This window comes from Notolepis coatsorum (assembly GCF_963971535.1).
Source record: "Notolepis coatsorum genome assembly, chromosome: 14".
Classification (NCBI taxonomy): domain Eukaryota; kingdom Metazoa; phylum Chordata; class Actinopteri; order Aulopiformes; family Paralepididae; genus Notolepis; species Notolepis coatsorum.
Genome location: NC_140178.1, coordinates 14,092,590 through 14,119,490, shown reverse-complemented (window position 1 = coordinate 14,119,490; position 26,901 = coordinate 14,092,590). Strand labels below are relative to the sequence as shown.

Genomic DNA, 26,901 nt, shown 5'->3' with positions numbered 1-26,901 from the left:
TAAATATCCCACTGACGTTAGTGTTTAACAGTGTCCAATCTTCGCAGGAAAATAGCTGTTTTTTTGTAGGTTCCTCAAAAGGTAGCATTCGAGTCGAAGCGTGAAGTAAAGGTATTGTTTTGTGAATGAAGTGGACACTTTATTCTCAAGGCGCTTACAGCTTTATGGCGGGTCACACGCACACGCATCACATGACCTTTCCTTAAAGCACACTTTCCCAACCTTTGGGTCAGAGGTCATGCCATGATATGGGAAAATCCAAAATGAAATGACTTTAAATGGGGCAGTTCACACAAAATAAAAAATAAAATATTTCTATCCATCCAGATCGTTGGTGTGATTCACTTCGTTTTAGAGACTACAGCCCCATAATGAATGGGGGGGGGGGGGTAGTTCGGTAGAAAATAGTTCCTACATGAACCTGCTCACAACAAGGCCAGTGGATTATCCTGAGTAACAGTCATGATTTCTGAAAAGACATTGCTTTTTGAGTCTTAAAATGTTATGCGTTTTGAGCGCCACAAACGGAGTGCATTCAGCGCCATTGTATTGGGAGTGACAGCAGATATCTCCAAAATGATCTGGATGATAGATCGCACTCCAGGTAGGGGGCGGGGGTGAACGGCACCCTTAACAATAAACGTGATTGTTTTTGACATTGAAGAACCACTGCCAACAGCTTTTTGCCTGCGTAGAACTGTAAAAGCGAAGCAGTTTGGCTATAAACACATTTCCCCTCTTATAAAAAAATAAATAAAAACTGCCTATAAACATGAAAGGCAACATTTCCACATGTTTTAATGCTGTGGTCACAGGAGTCTTACAGCCGTAATGTGACACTACTGAACATGTCGGTAATGACACACTACGTAACATGTTGGTAATGACACACTACTGAGCATGTCGGTAATGACACACTACTGAGCATGTTGGTAATGACACACTACTTAACATGTCGGTAATGACACACTACTTAACATGTCGGTAATGACACTACTGGACATGTCTGTAATGACACACTACTGAACATGTCGGTAATGACACACTACTGAACATGTCTGTAATGACACACTACTTAACATGTCGGTAATGACACACTACTGGACATGTCGGTAATGACACACTACTGAACATGTCGGTAATGACACACTACTCAACATGTCGGTAATGACACACTACTGGACATGTCTGTAATGACACACTACTGAACATGTCAGTAATGACACACTACTGAACATGTCGGTAATGACACACTACTTAACATGTCGGTAATGACACACTACTTAACATGTCTGTAATGACACACTACTTAACATGTCAGTAATGACACACTACTTAACATGTCGGTAATGACACACTACTTAACATATCTGTAATGACACACTACTTAACATGTCTGTAATGACACACTACTTAACATGTCGGTAATGACACACTACTGAACATGTCGGTAATGACACACTACTGAACATGTCGGTAATGACGCACTACTGGACATGTCGGTAACGACACACTACTTAACATGTCGGTAATGACACACTACTGAACATGTCGGTAATGACACACTACTGAACATGTCGGTAATGACGCACTACTGGACATGTCGGTAACGACACACTACTTAACATGTCTGTAATGACACACTACTGAACATGTCGGTAATGACACACTACTGAGCATGTCGGTAATGACACACTACTTAACATGTCTGTAATGACACACTACTTAACATGTCTGTAATGACACACTAAACATGTCGGTAATGACACACTACTGAACATGTCGGTAATGACACACTACTGAACATGTCGGTAATGACACACTACTGAGCATGTCAGTAATGACACACTACTTAACATGTCAGTAATGACACACTACTGGACATGTCGGTAATGACACACTACTTAACATGTCGGTAATGACACACTACTGGACATGTCGGTAATGACACACTACTGAGCATGTCGGTATTGACACAGCAGACATTCACAGGCCCGCCATCAACCATGACCAACTATGTTCTATGTTTATAAGTTAGTTTGAAGCAGTGAGATGGTCAACGTTCAGGCACAACTACACACCCTCCACACGTTACTCTCCTTCCACATTCTCACGTGGGAAATCACCTTCAAGAATGAGAGGAGAACAATGCTGGATTTCATCATCCCTTTAATACATATTTTATGAATAAATAAACCAGTATTTTTAATCTAAACTAAGCTTCTCTTTTATATGCGACCGTAGAAGCTTGAAACTCTAGATTATGTTCTAGCTCAAGTGTGCATCGGTCGAAAGTGGACCAAACAAAGTGACGACGACGACTGCAAAACGACATGCAAGAACAGATGCGCTTTAAAGGAGCTGTAAGCGGTTTTTATTTTGTCAAAATAAGTGTTAAATAGCTCTACATACCAACAGCCATCACTAATATAGAGTGTTTGGTCAGTAACAGATCATTTTACTTATTTAAAGACATCTTGCCAAGCCACATTTGCTTACTGCACTGGTAGATTATTTTACTTGTTTCAAGCATATTATTTGTTTCTAGTTTATATTTCTTATTTTTGCAGTGTGGAGTTCTCTCTTCAGGATACCAGAATGTGTATTTTGTGTTTACTGCAGACAGAGCGGAGGGACTGGGAGACCCACTGACTACAGAATGTAGAGCTATTATTTTAACAAAATGATCTTAATAAAATACCACTTACGGCGCCTTTAAATAAAACCTTATAACAGCTTTGGATCAAATTCTAGGAATCACAGGACTACAAAGAAATTCTACTTTTGATTGGAAACTGTACGATTATTATTCAAATTAGTATAGTAATTAGTTACACTATTAATTCGTAAAGAAAGTAACACGTTATGCATTACTGCCCATCAGGCTACTGGCTGCCAGCTGCTCAAGGAACTGCAGGGCAAACAGCAACAACCCAACCAGGCGACCGCTGGCTTCAACATAGGTACTGGTCCTTGGAAGACTAAAGCCCTCACCCCTCTTCACTGACCCTCCTATACAGATCATCCTCCTTCCTCCAACAGAAATAAACATGATTACTGCCCGATTCCCTTTCTTATTTCCCCACATAAAAATGATAATTATGGTTATTCTTAGGGATGTTCGATATTGGCTTTTTTTTTATCGATATTGTCCAACTCTTAATTTCCGATACCGATATATGCAGGGTTTCCCCCCCCAAAAAATGGAATAATTTCAGGTAATTACCATTACATATCTCTTGTCGTGGAATTAACACAACAGTATGCATACTTTTGACAATAAATAAAATAAGAATTTGTTCTTACTTGCTTGCCTGGGTAAATAAAGGTTAAATAAATGTAAAAAGAAAAAAAGTTTCTTTCTTTTTGAAAAAATGCAGATAATTTCCGATATTACATTTTAATGGCAATATCGGACATCCCTAGTTATTTTCAAACCTAAATCCTATTTTTCCATTATCTGGATTGATTTTTACCTAAATCTGGTCAACTGGACCGTGAGGGAGCAAGTTGTTTTTACAAGTGCTGGGCAACCGCACAATATTTAAAGAAAACCTCCATAAATATATTGTGCAAAGCATCTCTACGACCGGCGCAATGTCACGACTTAACTCGTTCCCTCTTTCATTCATTACGGTCAATTCGCTCACAATTAGCCACTCTGCCCCCTAGTGGTCGCTCGCAGGCAGCCAGGAGAGAGAAGCGACCAACTTGTGCGCCCAGAAAAGAAAAAAAACAACTCGCTCAACTCCGGACTTGATGTCCACGATGATGGAAGGTTGAAAATGACCAAAATTATCCATTCGACTTGCCTTTCATTACTACATTACATAACTCCCTGCGCTCCGACTCTGCTAGTCCGTGACTACTTCCCGTTACCTTGGCAGTGTTCGCGCTGCCGCTACTTGACGTCGTCACTACAGCCTCTGCCGCTGAAAACTCAGGAACCACGTCAGTGTTCTCTACTAATGTTCACAACCTACGTCATGCTACTCTTCCTATAATAGTATAACTACCACATGGTACACTTGACTAATACACTACCTTGGACACTCGCTACACTCACTCGCGTCGCTGCAACCATACAGTACGCTTACCGTTTAAAACTGATGTACATGGTACAAATATATGTATACAGAGGCTATAGTCCCTGTGTGCACTAGGTTAGGTCCGGTCGTCGTTGTACCGCGTGTCTCTATTGTGCTGCGGAACTCTTAAAAGATCCCCTCCACTCAGATGATCAAATCCTATCCAGATTTATATACAGGAATTTGTGCAGAACTTGTGCCTTTTTCACAGGGAGAGCCTCTCTGTACTTCCCCGAAATCTGAGTTGCATGTGTGATGTCACTAATGGGTTGAACCTATCGCAGTCCAGTATGTTCCAAGCTGACGACTTGGAATTCCTGGTAATTATCAAGTTTGCTGGCCATTTCCATAAAGGTGTCGAGATGCTGCTGCTAAGCCATTTTCACTTGTTTATTGAACAATTTGGTGTAAAAAAAAAACGTATTATACAAATCGTTATTCAATATAGAAGATTTTTAAGGGTTTTGAATACATCTGGAGGGGATCTTTAAGTAGAAGTCTCTGCACCCTCGTCACCAGGACCACATCCTGTATATTCAAGGTATTTGGTGAATAAATGTTTTCCGATTCTGAACAGCCAGTGTGTTTGAAGATTATGTTTCACTTTTTCCAAAGTGTTCAAGGCCTTTCACACAGTAGGGGGTGAATTGAACCCTTTTGTGATGTCATTTTCCTATTGGCCTACTTTTCTACATTTAAAAAGGTATCCAATGGAGTTCCTGTCCACTAGTTGCCGAGATTGGCTCAATTAGCGCACAGTAGGAGGAAAGGCGTCCCCGGACAATTGTGAACAAAGAGTGCACTGGAGGCGTGGGAAATGCGCCCGCCCCTGTGCCTCGATTTGATTGGCCAACGGGACCTTCCTCAAAATCTAATGAGCCACTCGCCTGTCGAAAACCGAAAGTGAAACTAAAACGTGACAGAATATAAACATCACAATGCCAAAGAAAACGTCGAAAATTGAGGTAGGAAATAGAATTCAGTTTGTAGACTATAGGACGACAACAGAAAACCCTGTCTTATTTGGTTGGAAATATGAATATAAACAAAAGCGAACAGTTTACAGGAAAACTCCGTTGGATACCTTTACGTATCTTTGAAAGAAGAAAAAGGATATTTGGCAATAAAATGTGTGCTCTTCTATAAAAACAGCTGCCTCCTATGTTCACTTCCAAGGTGATAATATAGAAACCATGGTTCACTTTAGGATATTAAAAGTCAAAGATATTAAAAGTATTCTTTGGGTAGAATGATGTAATAACAATGTGAGTGAGCAGTGAAAGCACTTAAGAGTGGAAAAGCGACTGTTCCCTTATCGGAGTCACGTGGATCAACCATCAACAAACAGCCCAACTTAAAAAGGGACAGGCCACATTTCTGAGAAGGCCGTCCGGTTCGTCGTGACCAGAGAGTCCGTTCGGTCCGTCCAAAAAAGCGCTTGCACCGATGTTTTTAGGTTTTCGAGGAGGGGAGAATGTAGGCGTTCGTTAGCAATGCTAGTGGAAGTCGCAGCAGGTAATGCTAAACGATGTCTACTCCCAATATCTCAAAAACCAGAATACTAGTCCAAGTGCTTTTGGGGATCGGGCAGAAAGGACACCCAGTTTGTGAGAAATGGGGACGGGCTTAAATAAACGAAAAAAAAATCCTTCTCTTAAAATCAGGTGGAAAACCCTCAATTGAAACACTGGTGTTGATTAAACCCATACTTGTACGCATAACTCTTCCCACAATCCACACAGCTGTAAGGCTTCTCCCCCGTGTGAGTCCGTAGATGAATATTCAGAGAGCTTTTCTGAGAGAAACGCTTCCCGCACTGTTGACAAGTGTACGGCTTTTCTCCAGAGTGCACCCGCTGGTGCAGCTTCAGATACGTCTTCTGGGCGAAACGCTTCCCGCACACCGTACAGCTAAACGGTTTCTCTCCAGAGTGGCGTCTAATGTGCACCTTTAAACTGCTCAGGTAGTTGAACACCTTCCCGCAGAACAGGCACTCGAACTGCTTGGGCGCCGCCTTCCCGGCTCTCTGGCTCGCCAGGTCTTTTGCGGGGTTCCCGTGGATATCGTTGGCGTATTCGGAGTATTCCCCCGTGGCCGACGACGGGGGGTTTGCGTCGTCAACGAGAGTGCCCAGTGTCGAGTCTTCTATTAATTTGTCCATAAGGGTGGGCTGCACACCCCCCTGCTGGGACTGACCGGCGGTGGTCATGATGGGGAAGTTGTTCAACTCCCCCGGGTAAAGTTGAAGCTCATTGACTCCTCTCTGAGATGAGCTACCCTCAAATCCACCACCTCCTCCTCCTCCACCACCTGTCAAATGAACAGAACCTCCATCACTGACAGTTGTAATCATAATAGTTGTGTTTGTTTGTTTTTCAAGGTATAAAACCGAGCCCAACTCACTCTTCCGGTTATCCGTGTGCCTCGCCGTCTCTTGAGCGATGGGCTGATCTTCGTAGCTCTCCTCTTTGACAAAGATTAGGTCAGGCTCACCGTCCATCAAGTCTATTGCCTACCGAACAAAAAGTCATGTACAGAGTTCTGAAAACAGTTCACCCCAGTTCCATATTCATTTGATTAATCACAACACAAACCCGACAACATAGTGTGTTAGTATTTTCTTTTTTCATGCCACCATGAACGACCCGGGCAGCAGTGTGTCAAGTGTCTGGTCTTCTCACCCTGCCTGCGTTTGTCCGGTTCTCCTGCACACGGCGGGGGTTTAAGCTAATATTATATTGTTTTAACACGATGCTCGCTTCCGATCTTGGTTTGGGGGCGATGGGGTCTAACTATGTAGATTTATATTCTGAAGTCTCTGGTACAGGCAGGCATGAGGATTTGAAAAATGTATAGTGCACGGGAGGGACGACCATATATCCCGAGCTTAACGTTGCTAAAGGAATCTATAAAACACAGGTTTCAAGACCTTTTTACTTTTAATACCACTTAAGAGCTACATTTTATTTGAACAGTTTCACAACCATAGTGCTGGTTTACAGCAATTGCTTAAAGTCTGCTCTGTGTATGGTATACAACATGATATCAAATTCAACCCTAACAAGAGTGTTGTTATGATAGTGAAAACAAAGGAGGACCAGACCAGAAGCAAAAGTTTCCCGCCTCCTTCTTGTCTGACTGCGCCCTAGATGTGGTGAAGAGTGTGCGATATTTGGGTCACAATATCACTGATGTGTGATGATGTTGATGTGCAGCGCCAGTGCTGCAAACTGTATGCACAGTGCCACAGGCCAATCTGCTGGCACGAAAATGTTATACGTGTACAGACAATGTGAAAATAAGCCTGTTGTACTCTGCTTTATACTGCCCACCTCTGGTGTAATTATAGCACAGCACAAATGAAAAAACTGCAGGTAGCATATAATGATGCATAATTTAGGATCCTCCTTAAGCTCCCAAGATGGACTAGTGCAAGCTATATGTTTGTGACTAAAAATGTCCCCACGTTCCATGCTCTGCTGAGGAACTTGATGTTTAAATTGATGTGTCGACTATTAACTCAAATCAGCGCCAGACCAGGAACTAAGATGCTTGGAATCGATGCCTTTATTTGAATCTATGTTGTTGTCCTTGTTTATTTTTTTGTATTGTTTTGTATATGTGTAATATGGACCTTGAGTCTGGAATAAAGTCTTCTTCATCATCATCATCATCATCATCATCATCATCATCATCATCATCATACTAGCAGGCTGAACTTGCACACCAATTTAAATTCTCACTCGTTCCACACAAGCTCTCGACAGACGTGACTTATGTCAAAATGGACTAAGATTAGTTTGCACCATTTTCACACACATTGAGGTGGCAACAGGGTGGCAAGGACCACTGGAGGACGGTGGGATATTTTAGATTAGATTCCAAATGTATTGTCATCATCATCATACAACACAAGTACAGTACAACAAAAAGAGGTTTGGCATCCAACCAGAGAGCAAATGTAACAGTAAAGTGCAACAGCAATATACAATGTACAGGTGATTGAACTGGGTATATAAGATATCTAAATTAGTACTACTGGGTACAGAGTTGTAGTATCAATATGTACAGTGATTTCATTCTCCCATCAAGAAGGAAATACCTCGGGCGGCTAAGTGGCGCAGTGGGCAAGGCACTCGCCACTAACGCAGGAGATGCTGGGTTCGAACCCAGCTCTCGGCGTTGCTACCGGCTTGGCTGGTCGTTCATACTAACACAATTGGCAGTGTTAGACGTTGTGGACAGCGACTCCTACAGGTCGGTTGGTGCGCCTGTACAGCAGAATCAGGAAGCAACGGGGGCAGCGTGAGCCTCCCACGCGTTACTCCTCGCCACTGAGAGATTGCGCTGTTCAGGTGAAAAGATGCGACAGGTTGCCTCCTTGTGTACCGGAGGGGACACATGATGCAAGGCTTGGTCCTCACTGCAGCCGACCAGTGGGAGGCATAGTCTAGCAACGTTTGAGACGGGAGGGGAGAATTGAAGGGAGAATTGGCGAGGCGAAATTGGGATGGGAGAAAAAAAATAAAAAATAGGAGAAAAAGTGGATCCAAAAAAAGAAGGAAATACCTCCTCATAGACTGAAGACGACCTGGAGGCGTAACGATTCAATCCAACAGACTCAGTGAGATTGTTCTCTTTAGACAACAATGTGATGCATGCATTTTAAAATCCTACCATTGTAGCGTGGGTTCCACTCGATTCCATTTCAACACTTTTCAAATGTGTAATGATGAGTACTGACGGCAACGATTTAACGTACGCAGGTAGGGGTGGGCAATATGACGATATTAAATAAATATCGGGTACAGTTCATTAACGATACACTTTTTAAACATATCGTGGACTTCGTGATGTTTTGCACAAAACCTCATGTCAGTTTCTAAGCCGCCGCGGCTGAGATGAGACTTACTTTAGCGCAGCACTTTCCTCACTCCCTCACACAGACACACTCGTCCAATTTACGTCACATACACACACCCAGAGAGGCGGTAACTAAGTTAGCTAACTAAGCTAAGCTAACTAACATTAGCTGCTAACCCTGGAAACGCTCACAGGGGAGTGATCCACGACACCAGTTCCATTAGTGCGGGGGGGGGGGGGGGGGGTTATATTGACGAGACGTGACAACAGAGGCTTATATAATCATCATATAGGCATGACTGTATCCATCAAAGGGTTAAATCAAGCATTTTTAAGTGCTTTAGAGGAAATGTCAAAATATCGCAATATATATCGTATATCGTGATAGAGCAAAAAGATATCATTTAGAGGCCATATCGCCCAGCCCTATACGCAGGGCTGACATCAGTAGTCTACAACCGCCCTACACTGTAATCACAGTAATCATAATAATTATATACTACTACCTACCTCAATAGTCTACCCATATACTCTGTATGATAGCATCTACAATGGTGCTGTATATACCGTATATATATACATTTATATTATGTATATTTACAGCATATACATTATATATATCCATATACCTGCATATAATCCTTCTATATACCATTACCTACTTATAAACATGCATATAACCCATTTAACTCTGTATGATAGCATGTACAATAATGCTAGTACTATTTAGTAAAAAAAAAATTATATATAGATATTATATCCAGTATATACCATACATATTTATTCTTACATACAGGCATATAATCCTTTTTACATTATCTGTAGACACTATATCTATATCTGTATATCCCTTACCTACTCTTATTAGTTACGCTGCTGGCCAGTACGACTTACTCTACCAGTGTATTTATACCTGCATCACTCTGTATTACATCTGATTAGCACTATTACTCAGTATTTATATATCTTATATCCAGTTTAATCACATGTACATTGTATATTACTATTGCGCTTTACTGTTACATTTGCACTCTGGTTAGATGCCAAACTTATTTTCGTTGTACTGTATAATGACAATACATTTTAATCTAATCTAATCTAATCTAAAACCATGGTAATCTAAAAGAACGCTAAACAAAATCTTGAATGCTTCGAAAAACATTTAGTCATGAGTATTTTCAGAAAGCCTATCTACCGCCCTATACCCGTCACGCTGAAAATGAATGTGCCAGAAGAATTAGTTATTGTTGCGTTGTGACTGAGGTATTGTTATTGAGGTATTGTTATTGAGGTATTATTTGTTGCGTTGTGAGGTATTGTTATTGAGGTATTGTTGCATTGTGAGGTATTGTTATTGAGGTAGTGTTGAGGTATTGTTGCATTGTGAGGTATTGTTATTGAGGTAGTGTTGAGGTATTGTTGCATTGTGAGGTGTTGTTATTGAGGTAGTGTTGAGGTATTGCTGCGTTGTGAGGTATTGTTATTGAGGTAGTGTTGAGGTATTGTTGCATTGTGAGGTATTGTTATTGAGGTAGTGTTGAGGTATTGCTGCGTTGTGAGGTATTGTTATTGAGGTAGTGTTGAGGTATTGTTGCATTGTGAGGTATTGTTATTGAGGTAGTGTTGAGGTATTGTTGCGTTGTGAGGTATTGTTATTGAGGTAGTGTTGAGGTATTGTTGCATTGTGAGGTGTTGTTATTGAGGTAGTGTTGAGGTATTGCTGCGTTGTGAGGTATTGTTATTGAGGTAGTGTTGAGGTATTGTTGCATTGTGAGGTATTGTTATTGAGGTAGTGTTGAGGTATTGTTGCATTGTGAGGTGTTGTTATTGAGGCAGTGTTGAGGTATTGTTGCATTGTGAGGTGTTGTTATTGAGGTAGTGTTGAGGTATTGTTGCATTGTGAGGTGTTGTTATTGAGGTAGTGTTGAGGTATTGTTGCGTTGTGAGGTGTTGTTATTGAGGTAGTGTTGAGGTATTGTTTTGCGTTGGGCACATCCCTAATGTGACAGGCTTAAACTACAGCTCCTAACATTATGGTTATAAATCCTGGATTAGCCTAAATAAAAGTGCACATCAATGCAATCATTATTTCTTCCATCTCCTAATTTATAATAGTGTTTACTTTGGCCTTCAGCGGGTTGAGTGAATGTAGTGACATGATGGGATAGTTCTAGCAGGTTCCCGCCCATCTTTACAGGAAGTAGTCATGATACAGTATTATTTATCCTACCTCGTTGTACAGTAATCAGGTTTTCTGTTTGTTTTGGGGCGAGCAAAAAGGCTAAAAGTGACACCCGTTTTGAGAATCGACGTGTTCTACTTCCTGTGCCCCAGGACGGTTCAGTCAATATTCATGAACACAGGGGGAGGAATGTCTGTCTAATGTCTAATGACCTTTGTGGTGTGTTTTTTGTTAAAAAAATTATTTGGTATATTTGTATTTTGTATTTATTAGTTAAGTTTAGATCTGTATGGTCGGTTGGGGGACGCCTGCACAGCAGAGACAGGAAAATGGCGGGGGTAGTGTGAGCCTCCCACACGTTACACCTCGCCAATGAGAGTCCGCGCTGGCAGGTGAAAAGATGTGACAGGCTGCCTCCACATGTATCGGAGGGGACATGTGATGCAAGGCTTCTATCCTCCCTACAACCGGCCAGTGGGGGGCATATGCAAGCAACGTTCAAGACAGGGGAGGGGAGAATTGGCACGGCTAAATTGGGATGAGAGAAAAATAGAAAAAGGAGAAAAAGTGGATAAAAAAAAAAAAGGTTTAGATCTGTATTTATTATTTCTTATTGTTTTTGTCATTATTATTGTTGTTACTGTTGATGTTTATATTGTGTTGTTTGCTGTTGTTGTTAACATTTTAAATAAAATAAAAACTTGATAAAAACATATATATATATTCATGAACATGCTCCACTCTCTCCAATGTCCTCTGTCTCCTGGTGTGACGTCTGGTCAGCTGCTCCATAGACAATAGGCTTGTTTGAGATTACTTTCGGCTCGTCTCGAAAACAAGCGAGAGTAGACGATTGCAGCCGGGGGAGGAGGAAAGTCGAACACTTCAGAGTTGACAACAAGCCTTATAGCCTGCTCGCCTAGTCTCGCATGGAATGAATAATTCCGTTTTGCATTGCATCAATATATATATATATATTGAGGCAAAACAGAATTATATATACAGTTATATATTGAGGCAAAACTGAATTATTCAGCAGACCCTTTATCATGCAAGATGCGTTATAGCCTATATATTATAATTTCGGCTAATTATAATTACGAGAGCACACTGATAATGTTTGGCCAGCTAATTATCCTTTGGATTTTATGTGGGGGGGTATAATGAGAACGGGTAGAAATACTATAACACGGGGCGCGCCCGAGTGGCGCACCGCATACAGCACTACGGTGCAACACGGCCGACCCGGGTTCGACTCCCATTCTACACATTCTAACCGCCATGCAACGCGCTTGGCAAGGTGGTAGTAAAAACTGTGCAGGCCTCGCCAATCTCAAACAAGCCTAATGAATGGGGTACCGACTTTGTTAGAAGCCATAGAATGTTGAGTGCTCATGTAACGGAGGTACCGCAGTATATCCACAGTCACGTGGTACAAGTAGTTCGGTGGCTGTGGATGGTAAGCGGTACTGCAAGTAAACTCACTCCCCAGAGGCATCCAAACTGAGCGCTTAGGGGGGATATCCTTTCTTGGCGCAGCGGTTTGTGATGTCGGCCCCGGTGCGGGAGACCGGGGTTCAACTCCCACTCAGGGCGATCCCTTAACAGGGGTCGAATAGGAATTTGAAACACAACGCAGAGCAATACGAGAGCGGTTACACTCACACCAAAACAAGGTTTATATTCTAAGATAAGATAAAGATATTCCTTTATTGATCCCCTTGGGGAAATTCAGTATTCAGTATTTTCAACAGAACTGAACCAGAATTTAAACTCAACTAAAGTGATGTACTTTACCAAATCTAAGTCTACCACACACACACACACACACACACCTGGGCCCTTATATAGGTGGTTACTTTTGATTGACAGGCATATTGAAATAAGTCACTCCTTCAGGCACCGTGGCTTCCTGCTAGAAGATAGCTTATCTTACAAGGGTTGTGTGAAAAATGTCTATCAAATATACTAAAGCTGGGTTTGTACTGTTTATTTCTGGGGAGGGGGGGGGGGTTCTCATATTAGGAGTTATTATATCGTTTACACGGTTTATTTTACCCTCATATTTTTATATTCAAATCAAATTTGATTGCCTATGTTTACTTCTTTTATTACCCTGCCCATACCTGTACCTCCCCTCCCCCATGCTGCTATGATGCCCTGAATTTCCCCCAGGGGGATCAATAAAGGGATATCTTATCTTATCTTAAGTTCTGTACAACAAGTGGGCAGAAAGGGTACGTGGTCTTGTTCCTCTAGCAGTGTTGAACTTGAGTGCATAGTAGTATATAGGCCTAGTACATAGTAGTGCAATGTATGATGTAGATCATGCCAGTTAGGGTACCGCATGTATACTGCACCTTGTGTATACTGTTTACTTTTACTCATAGTATATATATATATATATATATTCAGATTAAAATAATTGAATTGCCTATATTTATTGAGAGTAACGTATGATATAACAGACGATGGGGCACACAGACCCTCATCTACACCCTTGTTTACACCAATTATTTTTCTCATATTTTTATATTCAGTGAGTTATTTATATTCCGAGTTCATTATATTTATTTGTATATTCAGATCTAATTCTATTGTCTATATTTATGTCTTTCTACTATTTATTACCCTGCCCATACCTGTACCCCCCCCCCTCCCCCATGCTGCTATGACGCCCACATTTCCCCAAGGGGATCAATAAAGGAATATCTTATCTCATCATAGTAGTATAAAGACATGATAGTAGCTGTAAATACTGCTGTCACTTCACTGTGTATGTTGCATTCTGCTCATCGTGGAGCCTTAAGGTACTAGATACTTACACCCATCGCCGAGTGAGACAACGTGCTGCTGGCCGTCGTTAACAATCCAGACTAATTCATCGCTACTTCTTCATTTACGACTTCCATCGTAGTTTAGCGCATATTGCCCGGGGAGTCTCTCTGGACAATCTGTGCATGCGCCGGTTGGGGAGTAAGGTGTGGAAAAGCGACTAGAGCTCGGCCGAGCAAGTGCCGATCGACTTGGGGTTGGTCTCTCCTCGTTCAGGAGACTCGGGCGTATAAAAAGTATATTTGGATCATGTCTCCAGCACCCCCACAGCGGTTACTACACAACCACTTACGTCAAAGGCTCTAATCAACATTCATTAATTTGTCCCCCCCCCGCGCTCTCCAATGAGCTCCATGTAACGCAGAAGTGCAGTGGTCTATGGCCATGTCCAGACGAAAACGATTTTGATCTTTTTCGTTTTCATTTCGTTTTCATTTAAAAAAAAAAGAAAAAAAAAGGGTTTCCGTAAAAACGAAATCGTCTCAAGAAATAAGTGCGTGCCATTGTTGTTGTGATGTTGGCTGAGTTTGCACATGCGGGTTAAAGGGGAACTATTTTACTATTTCTTTCACTATTTGGGCACTTTTACACAATTCCTGTGAGTTTATGGAACACCTCTGTAATTTTTTTTAATTTTTTTTAATTCATTGTTTTGTATTTCTAATCAAGTCCTCAAAAACAGCATTTTTCTACCTCAAGATCCTAAGCCGTTTTGAGGCTGGGCTCCAACCACAATGGTAAGTTACTGCGCCGCCTGAACATTATCATGCAGCGGTGTCTCTCTGACATCACAAATCAGCACATTTTCAGATGACTCAGTTCAGTGAGGGTGAATATTGTGAGAGGAGAATTGGAAGAATGCGCCAATATGATAATTAGAGACATAGATCATATTAATATAAGTCCACATAGCTAGGAAACAATGCTAAACACTGAAAAAGGCCATTTATAAGATAGTTCCCCTTTAAGGGAGAGGTGGGCTATCGCGTCATCGGTTCAGGAAAATGCGCGTATAGGCTTGTAAAGACGGCGACGCAAGGGGGGCGTCTTCAGATTTTCCCACTCTGGGACCCGGTCTCAGAAAATAGCGTCTTCATGCTCCCAGAACGCAGCTCCGTGTGGATGAAAGGTGCATACGATCAAATACTCTGACTGATACGACCGAAATCGGTTTTGTCTGGACATGGCCTATGTCTCACTCTCAAATGTTTTCATTGTGAAGCATCATTTTCCAGGACAACAAAACGTGGCTTCCTTCCATATAAAAGTCAAAAGGACATTGAAGAAAAACACTTAAAAATGTTAAATAATAGGCGGCTACGTGGCGTAGTGGGCAAGGCGCTCGCCACTAAATGCTGGAGACGCTGGGCTCGCCTGTTCGAGCCCAGCGCTCCACATTTGCTTTCAGTTTAGCTGGTCGTCCGTACTAATACACATTGGCCGTATTAGGGGGTGGGAAACTGATGGGTGGGGATCGGGCGTTGTGGACAGCGACTCCTACAGGTCGGTTGGTGCGCCTGCGCAGTAGAATCAGGAAGTGTCGGGGGCAGCGTGAGCCTCCCACGTGTTACTCCTCGCCACTGAAAGATTGAGCCGCGCAGGTGAAAAGATGCGACTGCTGTTACCTCAAGTACCAGAGGGGACTTGTGCTATGTATGACTTAGTCCACATTGCAGCCGGCTTGTGGGAGGCAAGAAACAGCGTCCGTGACAGGGGAGGGTTGAATTGGATGATACGAAATTGGGATGGGAGAAAATATAGAAAAATGGGATAAAAAGTGGATCCAAAAAAAAAATTTAAATAATAATTATGTCAACATTTTTTAATATTGATCTGGGCAAATGCAACGGTTTTAACGTATAGTGTCAGTAATTGTGATTTGAATGATTTCTGTGTAAACTAAACTAAATCTTAGCTGATTTTATATCGTTTATTCTTATTTATTGTGCCGTTAAGTATGAAATTGTTGATCAACTGTGTCTTTGATTTGTAAGCCCGTCGTCACTGTAAATGAGGGTAACCTCAGTGTCTTTTTTTTTTTTAAACTTTGACCAGTCATCACCTGGTTCTTTTAGCGGTTATCGCTTTTTCTTCGCATTCATACTTGGTCAAGTTCGACCGACAGAAGCAGGCTGAAAGGGTTCAGATGGGGGGGAAAGACACTCTGGGAAAGGCACGGCTGCCGTCCGGGATTCGAACGCGCTCAGCCCCAGATCCGCGCGAGCGCGGTTGTCCACGGCGCTGAAATAGCACTCGCGGTACGTGGTGAGCTACTGGAGCTCCCCTAACCTCAGTGTCTTAGTTGAAATAAAGGTTAGAAATTCAATTAAACATGTTAAAAGTCAGGAGTAGCACCAGATCTTCCAGACGACATCACAAATTCAAGGGTTCTTACTCTCGCTCTCTGATTTTTAGCATGCTCATAAATATTGACTGAATAATTTATGTAAATCCTCAAAATGGGTGTTCAATTGTCCAATAGAATTTTTTTTTTTTTTTTTTTGTGTCCAATAGAAATTCTGTCTGAATATACCTGCATACAACTCTGCATGATAGCATGTACAATAATGCTGTATACCATATATATATATTACATTTTATTCTTACCGTATATATACATCCACATCCGTCTGTATAATCCTTTTTACATATCTGTAGATAATATATTTATATCTATACATATCCCTTACCTACACTTACTAGTTAAGCTACTGGCCAGTATGACTTACTACCATAGTGTCTTTATACCTGTATCACAGTACATATTATACTACAACTCTGTACATACATCTGATTAGCACTATTACTCAGTAGTACTAATTTATATATTTTATACCTAGTTTAATCACCTGTACATTGTATATTGCACATCACTGTAACATTTGCACTCTGGTTGGATGCCAAACTTATTTTCCTTGTACTGTACTAATGCTGTATGATGACAATACAGTTGAATCTAATCGAATCTAATCACAAATGCAAGGGTTCGCTCTCTCTCTCTCCCTCTCTCTCAGATTTTAGCATGCTCATAAATATTGACTGAACTGCCCTGGAGCAAAGGAATAACTTATGTAAATGCTCAAAATGGGTGCTCAGTTGCTATATTCTTGTAGCAGAGGGGGGCGGGACTCCAGGACTGAGTGGCGGCTACTGCCGAATGTATGAATGTAAACATCAGGCCCCTGGGCTCACTGACCTGCGGGACCACCACGTCTGCTATGTTCGAACATCCCACCCGCTCTTTGCTCTGGGGGGGGTCCGGCTTCTCTCCTCTCCATAAATCCATGCACCAGTCTTTCCCAAAAACACCCTCGATGGCAGGATCAGGCTGCTGTGGTTCTGTAGAGGAGGGGGGGAAGAGGTCGCAGTTTAACGACGAGTGTGTGTAACCTCCGCTTTGGGGGAGCCTGGCTGGGGCAGACAAACAACGGTGTTGTTGTTGTGAACGAGCCTATAGTCATCATCCATCATCATTGATTGATTGAAAATGGTTATTAACAGATTGCAGAATGGGTACGACAATATACAGTACGGCTCGCTCAATACACACAATTGTTAACCCTTTCACCGCCGCACTACCAAAACAGTTAACCCTTTCACTGCCACACACGACAGCCGGTTAACCTTTTACTATCACACTGATTGATTGATTGATTGATTGATTGAAAACTTTATTTAACAGATTGCAGAATGGGTACAATACAGTACGGCTCAATACACACAATTGTTAAGGGGATGCAGACCAGAGAAAGACTTTCGTCTTGTTTACATCAGGGTCCCCCATTTTCAATTCATCATCATCATCATACAAACCTCGACAAACTAATTTCTCGGGGACGTGGAGGATTGCACCGCCGTGACCGTGACTCTGACTCTGCTGCCGGCGGCCGGCGGCGGTGTTGACGGGGGGGTAGTGTTGGGCAGAAGAGGAGCCCCTGGTCGTCGTCGCCGCCTTCAGCTGCACCTCGAGGTAGAAGCACTTCTTCTTCAGCGCCTCGTTCTCCGACTTGCGCTGCGAGATCTCCGTGTGGAGGACCAGGGAGCACTCCTCCGCCAGGGCGCCGATCTCTAGCACCGCCACCTTGGATTGAATGATTGATTATGTTATTAACAGATTGCAGAATGGGTACAATACAGTACAGCTCAATACACACAATTGTTAATAAGGGGATGCAGAGACCAGAGAAAGACTTTCGTCTTGTTTACATCAGGGTCCCCCATTTTCAATTCATCATGAATACCTTGGTGAGTTTCTCCAGGACGCCGGCCAGCTGCGCCCGGAAGCTCCTTCTGTTCGTGGCGGCGTCACACATGGTGGTGTTGTTGTTGGCGGAGAGAGAGAGAGAGGAGCTGCTGGGAAAAATTGTTTTGAAAAAATATGACTGGTTTGGTTTCTCTGCGTAGCGACGTTGTTTCTAATCAAAGATCAATCTCTCGCCCCGCCGCAAGGGTTTGTGGGTAAATTTCGATGTGCGGTTCGCAGACGAGTACTACTATGTGAACTCGTGTTTAAGGTGAGACAGTACCCCCTAATAATAGGGATTTTCTTTAATAGATATCAATATGAAACTTTCCCAGTTTGTTATGTACATATAAACTAAGAAAAAATATATTGCAAGTTTTCTGAATTTTATGTTTATATATGAAATGAGGCACTTCCCCCTTAAATATGTGCACATTTATTGATGCAATCAGGCAAAATGAAGTCAAATAAACAACTAAATCTGTGTTATTGATGTTCTATTGTCACCAGTTTCATAGTAGACATGTTTAGGAAGCAAAATATAACAATCTCAATATCGTCGAAAAAAAGCTAAAAGGTGATTTTGGGGGTGCTGTAAGTGGGTTATTTTTTTTAGTGCAAATGTAATGATAAAGTGTAACGGTAATTTACAATGTAGCCTACAGGTGATTAAAAGCGCTATAAGTGGTATTTGTTTTTTTGTTTTAAATAAGTGTTAAATAGCTCTACATTCTGACAGCCATCACTGGTAGAGTGTCTGGTCAGTAACCAGACACTCTATTTTCACTATGAATTGAAAATGGGGGACCCTTGATGTAAACAAGACAAACGTCTTTCTCTGGTCTGCATCCCCTTAACAATTGTGTGTATTGAGCCGTACTGTATTGTACCCATTCTGCAATCTGTTATATAAAGTTTTCATTCATTCATTCAACATGGGTCTGCAGTCCCTCGACTGTGCAGTAAACACAAAATAAATGGGCTGGTATCTCGTTCCCACTTTATCCAATCATAAAATAAATGTTCTGGTATCCTATCCCCATGATTATCCAACCAGGAGAGAGAACCCTATTTCAACAAATCTTGCCAAGCCAAATTTTCTGCCAGATTATTTGACTTGTCTCAAGCAGGAGTTCTCTCTCCTGGTTGGATAAGCATGGGAATAGGATACCAGAACATTTATTTTCTGTTTTAGTGCAGAGCGTAGAGACTGGGAGACCATGTTACTGACCAAACACTCGTCAGTTTGCATCAGTGACGGCTGTCGGAATGTAGAACTAATATTTTAACATGTAGACCACTTATTTGAACAAAGAAAATGCCACTTACAGCACCTTTAAGTGAATGAATGGTTACATCTTGGGTTTGAGTCGTGTCCTTGGATATATAATAAAATAAAAAGCTACAGGCTACTTCTCCAAGAGAACAAACGCACGCATCTGTCTTCTGTTATCCCTCATCCTGACTGTTTCCGTTGCAGGCAGTGGACCAGGAATCTGTAGCCCCGAGGAAAGAATTGTTCTACCTTGCAAGGCTGTGTCGTCACCATCACTTGCTGTCAGTAAACATCTCACTCACAGTCTGCCTCAAAGCCATTTAGCAATTTCAGGAATGTATTGAAAACGTGATTTACATAAAGTTCTTGAATTGGAAAAACTCAAACCGCTACATAGAAGCAATTACACATCCATTTATATATTTAGTCATTTGTCTGATGCTTTTATCCAAAGCGACTTACACATTGTGAACAACAAGTCAGCAGGAGGGGTGCAACTCTGGCAGCTAAGGGTCAGTGGCGTTGTTCGTCAAATAGTGTTGAACTTGAGTGTTACATTCTGAGTGCATGGTAGTATATAGACATATTAGTATAGTAGCATAGTAGTAAGGTACATAATAGTAAAACGACTAAAAAGTTTTGTTTTTTCTTTTGCAATATAGTTATCATTTAACTAGGAACTTAAATATACTTAAATGTTATATTATAATCCTGACGCAGGATGGCCTAAAGGTAAAAGAGGCGACTGAACGGTGGCTGGTATTACATCTACGGTGCCCGCCATCCTGCCTAAGTGCCCTTGAGCAAGGCATGGAACCCCAAAAACTGCTCCAGGGGTGCTGCACTGTGGGCGACCCTGTGCTCTGATTAAATGCATGTCTGTGGGAGACTGTGTGTATGTGTAACTAGTAGGGAAATGAGGACTGTGTGTAACTAGGAGGGATATGAAGACTGTGTGTAACTAGGAGGGATATGAGGACTGTGTGTAACTAGGAGGGATATGAAGACTGTGTGTAACTAGGAGGGATATGAGGACTGTGTGTAACTAGGAGGGATATGAAGACTGTGTGTAACTAGGAGGGATATGAGGACTGTGTGTAGGAGGGATATGAAGACTGTGTAACTAGGAGGGATATGAAGACTGTGTGTAACTAGGAGGGATATGAGGACTGTGTGTAACTAGGAGGGATATGAAGACTGTGTAACTAGGAGGGATATGAAGACTGTGTGTAACTAGGAGGGATATGAAGACTGTGTGTAACTAGGAGGGATATGAGGACTGTGTGTAGGAGGGATATGAAGACTGTGTGTAACTAGGAGGGATATGAAGACTGTGTGTAACTAGGAGGGATATGAGGACTGTGTGTATGTGTAACTAGGAGGGATATGAGGACTGTGTGTGTGTAACTAGGAGGGATATGAGGACTGTGTGTATGTGTAACTAGGAGGGATACGAGGACTGTGTGTATGTGTAATTAGGAGAGATATGAAGACTGTGTATGTGTAACTAGGAGGGAAATGAGGACTGTGTGTATGTGTAGCTAGGAGGTATATGAGGACTGTGTGTATGTGTAACTAGGAGGGATATGAGGACTGTGTATGTGTAACTAGGAGGGATATGAAGACTGTGTGTAACTAGGAGGGATATGAGGACTGTGTGTATGTGTAACTAGGAGGGATATGAGGACTGTGTGTATGTGTAACTAGGAGGGATATGAGGACTGTGTGTGTAACTAGGAGGGATATGAGGACTGTGTGTATGTGTAACTAGGAGGGATACGAGGACTGTGTGTATGTGTAACTAGGAGGGTTATGAAGACTGTGTCTATGTGTAACTAGGAGGGATATGAAGACTTGTGTGTATGTGTAACTAGGATGGATATGAGCACTGTGTGTGTAACTAGGAGGGATATGAGGACTGTGTGTGTAACTATAGGAGGGATATGAAGACTGTGTGTGTAACTAGGAGGGATATGAGGACTGTGTGTATGTGTAACTAGGAGGGATATGAGGACTGTGTGTATGTGTAACTAGGAGGGATATGAGGACTGTGTGTGTAACTAGGAGGGATATGAGGACTGTGTGTGTAACTAGGAGGGATATGAAGACTGTGTGTGTAACTAGGAGGGATATGAGGACTGTGTGTATGTGTAACTAGGAGGGATACGAGGACTGTGTGTATGTGTAACTAGGAGGGATATGAGGACTGTGTGTATGTGTAACTAGGAGGGATATGAGGACTGTGTGTATGTGTAACTAGGAGGGATATGAGGACTGTGTGTATGTGTAACTAGGAGGGATACGAGGACTGTGTGTATGTGTAACTAGGAGGGATATGAGGACTGTGTGTATGTGTAACTAGGAGGGATATGAGGACTGGGTGTATGTGTAGCTAGCAGGTATATACGAAAAGACACATTTCAATTGCCTTGTGTACTTTGACAATAAAATAATCTCATCTCTTCATATATACAGGAATTGCTATTTTACAATTGCTGAATTTTAAAAAGTTCACCACAGAATTGAACATGTATTCATGGAATTTTGAGGGACTTGCCAAGCGACAACCTGTGGCAAAGGACCCACATAGTGGCCACAGTGTACTGATGTGAGGTCAGTTAGGGATTGGACTCGTCTGCTCAACCAGGAAGCCTCAAGGCAATAAGAACCATGTCGGGCCACACTGCTGTTTCTTTACCACTTGGTCCCTTGATAGTCTTTTATGGAATTTAACAAATACAATCGTACGATTCTTCTTCTAAAGTGTAAGTATCAAAGTCTATGGTAAGCCGTTTCTTTATCGCAGGCCGTCACACTGTCCACCACCATCTACACACGGCTTAGCAAAATCACTGACATGGACTTCCTTGATTACCGCTCACTGACGGGCAGCTCTGTCCCGCCTTTAAGATAAGATATTCCTTTATTGATCCCCTTGGGGAAATCTGGGCGTCATAGCAGCATGGGGGAGGGAGGTATGGGCAGGGTAATAGTAAGACATAAATATAGGCAATATAATTAGATCTGAATACAAAAATATGAGGGGAAAAATAAACAGTGTATACTATATTAACTCCCAATATAAAATATGAGATAAGATAAGCTATCTTCTAGCAGGAAGCCAAGGTACATGAAGGAGGGACTTATGGCTGTCAATCAAAAGTAACTGCCTATAAGGGCCAATGTGTGTGTGGTAGACTTAGATTTGGTGAAGTACATCACTTTAGTCGAGTTTAAATTCTGGTTCAGGCCTGTTGGCAAAACTAGAATATAGTAGAAAGAAAGACATAAATATAGGCAATACAATTTGATCTGAATATAAAAATACAAGAAATATAAAATGTAAAGAAAGGTGCAGATGAGGTTATATCACACGTTAGGAACTGAACAAAGTGAACGAGATCAACCGAAAAACATTCACTCTCAAAAGTGAAATATGTTTGAAAGAGTCGACTCACTAAAAAACAACTGAACTTTCCATCAGTGAAGAGTTGTGTTTAGGGCTAAATATACACACATTACTGTATTGTGTGGTTACAGCCAGGAGAGATATATCGGTGTTGCACAGCGTGGGTGGGAATCAGTGAACTCTCGGGAACCAGCAGAGGGGAAGGTGTCACGGCAAGCGGTCCACAAGCACCACGTTTTGACCGTAGAGAACCAGACACACACACACATTCACTAAAGTACCACGGAACTCAAATATCTTTTATTATTTGTCATCCATGAAACAATATTTGAATATCCGTGTGGGTTTCCTCCCGAAATATTCCCGGTATTCCTCACCGCCCCAAAGACATGCACGTCCCAAAAAAAGAACCGGGCCCCGCCCGGGGGGGGCGGGGGGGGGGAAGGGCTTAAACCTGGCTTAAACCTGATGCCAAATCAAATATAGGCGGATCAACAGGAGTGGCCGAAAGAAGAAGTAGAAGAGAAAACAATATTTATCTGCGGAAATCACAGCTGGCGGGCGGAGGAGTCCGAAGACGCCCCGTCTCCGTTCGTCCCGAGGTATATAGGAACTCTGGACGAGCCGCTATACAAGTGCGAGCTGGGGTCTATGTGCACCGCCAGGTGCTTCTTCAGATTACAGTTCTTCGTGAAGCCCTTCCCGCACTTCACGCAGACGAACGGCTTCTCCCCGGTGTGCGTGCGGTGGTGCATGTCCAGGGTGCACTTCTGGATGAAGCCCTTGCCGCAGATGGGACAGCGGTAGGGCTTCTCGCCGGTGTGCGTGCGCTGGTGCGTGTAGAGGTGGCCCTTCTGCGCGTACCGCTTGCCGCACAGCGTGCACCGGAACGGCTTCTCGCCCGTGTGACTCCGCTGGTGGATCTCCAGCTGGCTGAAGCAGCGGAAGGTCTTGCCGCACTGCAGGCAGCCGAACCGCTTCACCGCCGAGCTCCTCAGGCTGTGGATCTTCACGCCCTTCGCCAACGAGCCCCCCTGAGAGGAGGAGGAGACGCTCCGGGCGAAGCTCCTCCCGGCGGCCTCCGGGTTGGCGTGCGCGGGCGGCGGCGGAGGAGGAGGAGGAGGGTGGTGGTGGAGCTGCGTGCCGTGGTGGCTCCCCGAGTGCTGCGTCACGCCGTGGATCCACTGAGTCTCTCGTCTCGTCCCCGGTTCTGCTGCCGCGGACGGCCGTGCGCTCGGCGCGGCGAAGCTCTCGGCGGTGAACGCGTGCGGTTTGTCCAGGATGGCTTTGAGGTGCCGGTGCACGTCGTCCGAGCTCTTCCTCTTCTGCGTGTCTGCGAGCGCGTCGCCTCCTGTTCGAGAACATAACGTTACATTTAGATTAAGCTTTATTGAGATAACAAAGGTTCCACAATGTTAAGAACTAAACCCTTGGATCAGGGGCCCGTGAATGAATGAATGAAAACTTTATTTAACAGATTGCAGAATGGGTACAACAACAATACAGTACGGCTCAATACACACAATTGTTAAGGGGATGCAGACCAGAGAAAGACTTTAGTCTTGTTTACATCAGGGTCCCCCATTTTCAATTCATAGTGACATTTATGACATAGGGACATACATGACATACATGACATACAGGTATATAGTACTGTTACATTTGTGACATATACGATATGCAAATATACAGTACTGTTACCCAGAGATCCTAACAGAAAATATATATACATATGATTGGGAGGAGACTGTACATAAGGAGGGGGTGGGTGGGTGGGAGAAAATATATATATACAGACTGTGGGGTTTGCTCGTTATGTACTTCCTCTGCATAATTACCGTTTTGGTGCACTCCACAACTTTTGTGAGGACCGTCACTTTTCTTGCGAGTCCTTTCTCTCTCCGTCCCACTGTCCACTTCTATCGGCTCCTCCTTTATGAGTATCAGTTCAGGCTGTTCTCTCGCTGCATTTGTGAGCTGTCGAGAGAGAGGGATATGATTGACACCCGTTACAGTCAAGTATGGTAGAATTTATTTTCCCCCTTTTGCACATTGTGATTAGTTTGAATGAATGAATGAATGAAAACTTTATTTAACAGATTGCAGAATGGGTACAACAATACAGTACGGCTCAATACACAATTGTTAAGGGGATGCAGACCAGAGAAAGACGTTTGTCTTGTTTACATCAGGGTCCTCCATTCTCAATTCATAGTGATATTTATGACATACACAACATACATGACATACAGGTATATAGTACTGTTACATTTGTGACATATACGATATGCAAATATACAGTACTGTTACCCAGATATCCTAACAGAAAATATATACATATGATGGGGAGGAGACTGTACATTAGGAGGGGGTGGTGGGTGGGAGAAAATATATACATACAGAGGGGAGGAGACTGTCTATTAGGAGGGGGTGGGGGGGTTTGGACATTTACGGTGGCCAGTTTCGAATTGCAGCCTCCCGTAGGTGCTCTTTGAGAGCGGTTTTGAATGTGGGTAGGGATTCACATTTCTTTTTACGGCTGTGGGTAGGGCGTTCCACATTGATGTGGCATAATTGCAAAACGTGTTTAGTCCCTTGTTTGAGCCGAATCTGGGTTGCACATGATTTGTGGAACTCCCTCTGGTGTTGTGGGCGTGGTATTCACTGACCTTTGGGAAGTATTCCAACATGTACATGGGTACCTGTGTGGTGTATCTTGTAGACCAGGCCCATTGCAAGTTGCTGTACTCTGTCGTCTACTCTAAGCCATCCTAGTAGGTAGTCAAAGTGGGCAGGGGTGAGGTGGGCTTTAGGAGTAAGGTCAAGCAGTAGTCTGACCAATTTGTTTTGTGATGTTTGTAATCTTGTTTTTAGCGCCTTTGAGGTGCTTTGGTACCATGAGGTGCAAGCATAGTCGTAGTATACTCTTGAATGAGTGCTCCTGCCAGAGTCTTCAGGGTATTCTTGTTTACCAGAGAGGAGATCCGGTACAAGAATCTAGTTCGTTGGTTGACTTTTTTTGATTACATTGAACTTACTTCGACGCCTGGGGAATAGTCTTCACCTTGTTCCAAACTCCTCGTCCGATTGGCAGAACACACACTTTCACACGAACTCTCACTAGAAAATGCAATGGATTCAAGATTAGGTGTGAATGAATGAATGAATGAATGAAAACTTTATTAACAGATTGCAGAATGGGTACAGTACAGTACAGCTCAATACATACAATTGTTAAGAGGATGCAGACCTGAGAAAGACTTTCGTCTTGTTTCCATCAGGGTCCCCCATTTTCAATTAATCATAAATCATTTGATTTGATTGGTTGAAAACTTTATTAACAGATTGCAGAATGGGCACAGTACAGTACGGCTCAATACATACAATTGTTACGGGGATGCAGACCAGAGAAAGACTTTCGTCTTGTTTACATCAGGGTCCCCCATTTTAATTCATCAGGAGTTAGTGCACTTGTCAAAGTGGACAAAGGCGACTCTAAACACGTTATACTTACTCTCTAAACACGTTATTTACAAGTGTCAACAGACCTACCTTTTTATTGCAGGTATTCTTTCAGCCTCCAATCTCGCATAAAAAGTGTTGTTGCTCACTTCAGGTGTCCTGGGGGGTCCTGCTGCTGCTGTGTCCTGTCCGCCGCTGTGTCCTTGTGCGATCCAGAGCAGGTTCTCCATCAGCAGCAGTTTCTCTGTGAGGGATGCGATCTCGTTCCTCCCCTGGGTGATCTCTATCCTCAACACCTTGGATTCGATCTCCACCAGTTTGCTGATCTCCAGCACAGCTGCGTTTGATAATGCATCCATGATGGAGACGAGCTGTGGCTGGAAGGAGAAGACTGTCGTCGCCATGGTTCACTTCTCGGCGGTGACAGCAGGACACGACGACGAGCCCAACGAATGCGACGTTGCAGAGTATGTTGCCCGTCAAATATTCATACAGACAGTAGCCTAAAAAAAATATAGAAAATAATCATGCCCAGAAGGCGTG

The 26,901-nt window shown here is 42.8% G+C and overlaps 2 protein-coding genes across 2 annotated transcripts; both read right to left on the bottom strand.

The window, feature by feature from the left end:
- Positions 1–1,953: 1,953 nt before the first annotated feature.
- On the bottom strand, positions 1,954–18,386 carry LOC311240427 (uncharacterized protein). Its single transcript, XM_084329011.1, has 5 exons — positions 18,210–18,386; positions 17,782–18,049; positions 17,165–17,307; positions 6,492–6,600; positions 1,954–6,398 (listed from the first exon to the last, which is right to left on the bottom strand). The coding sequence occupies exons 1-5, from the start codon at positions 18,279–18,281 to the stop codon at positions 5,764–5,766; spliced, it is 1,227 nt and encodes a 408-aa protein (XP_084185137.1). The 5' UTR covers positions 18,282–18,386; the 3' UTR covers positions 1,954–5,763.
- Positions 18,387–22,971: 4,585 nt separating this feature from the next.
- On the bottom strand, positions 22,972–26,841 carry LOC311240346 (uncharacterized protein). Its single transcript, XM_084328923.1, has 4 exons — positions 26,449–26,841; positions 25,935–26,016; positions 24,735–24,873; positions 22,972–24,247 (listed from the first exon to the last, which is right to left on the bottom strand). Exons 1-4 carry the CDS (start codon positions 26,760–26,762, stop codon positions 23,445–23,447), a joined length of 1,338 nt encoding a protein of 445 aa, XP_084185049.1. The 5' UTR covers positions 26,763–26,841; the 3' UTR covers positions 22,972–23,444.
- Between the last annotated feature and the right edge of the window lie 60 nt (positions 26,842–26,901).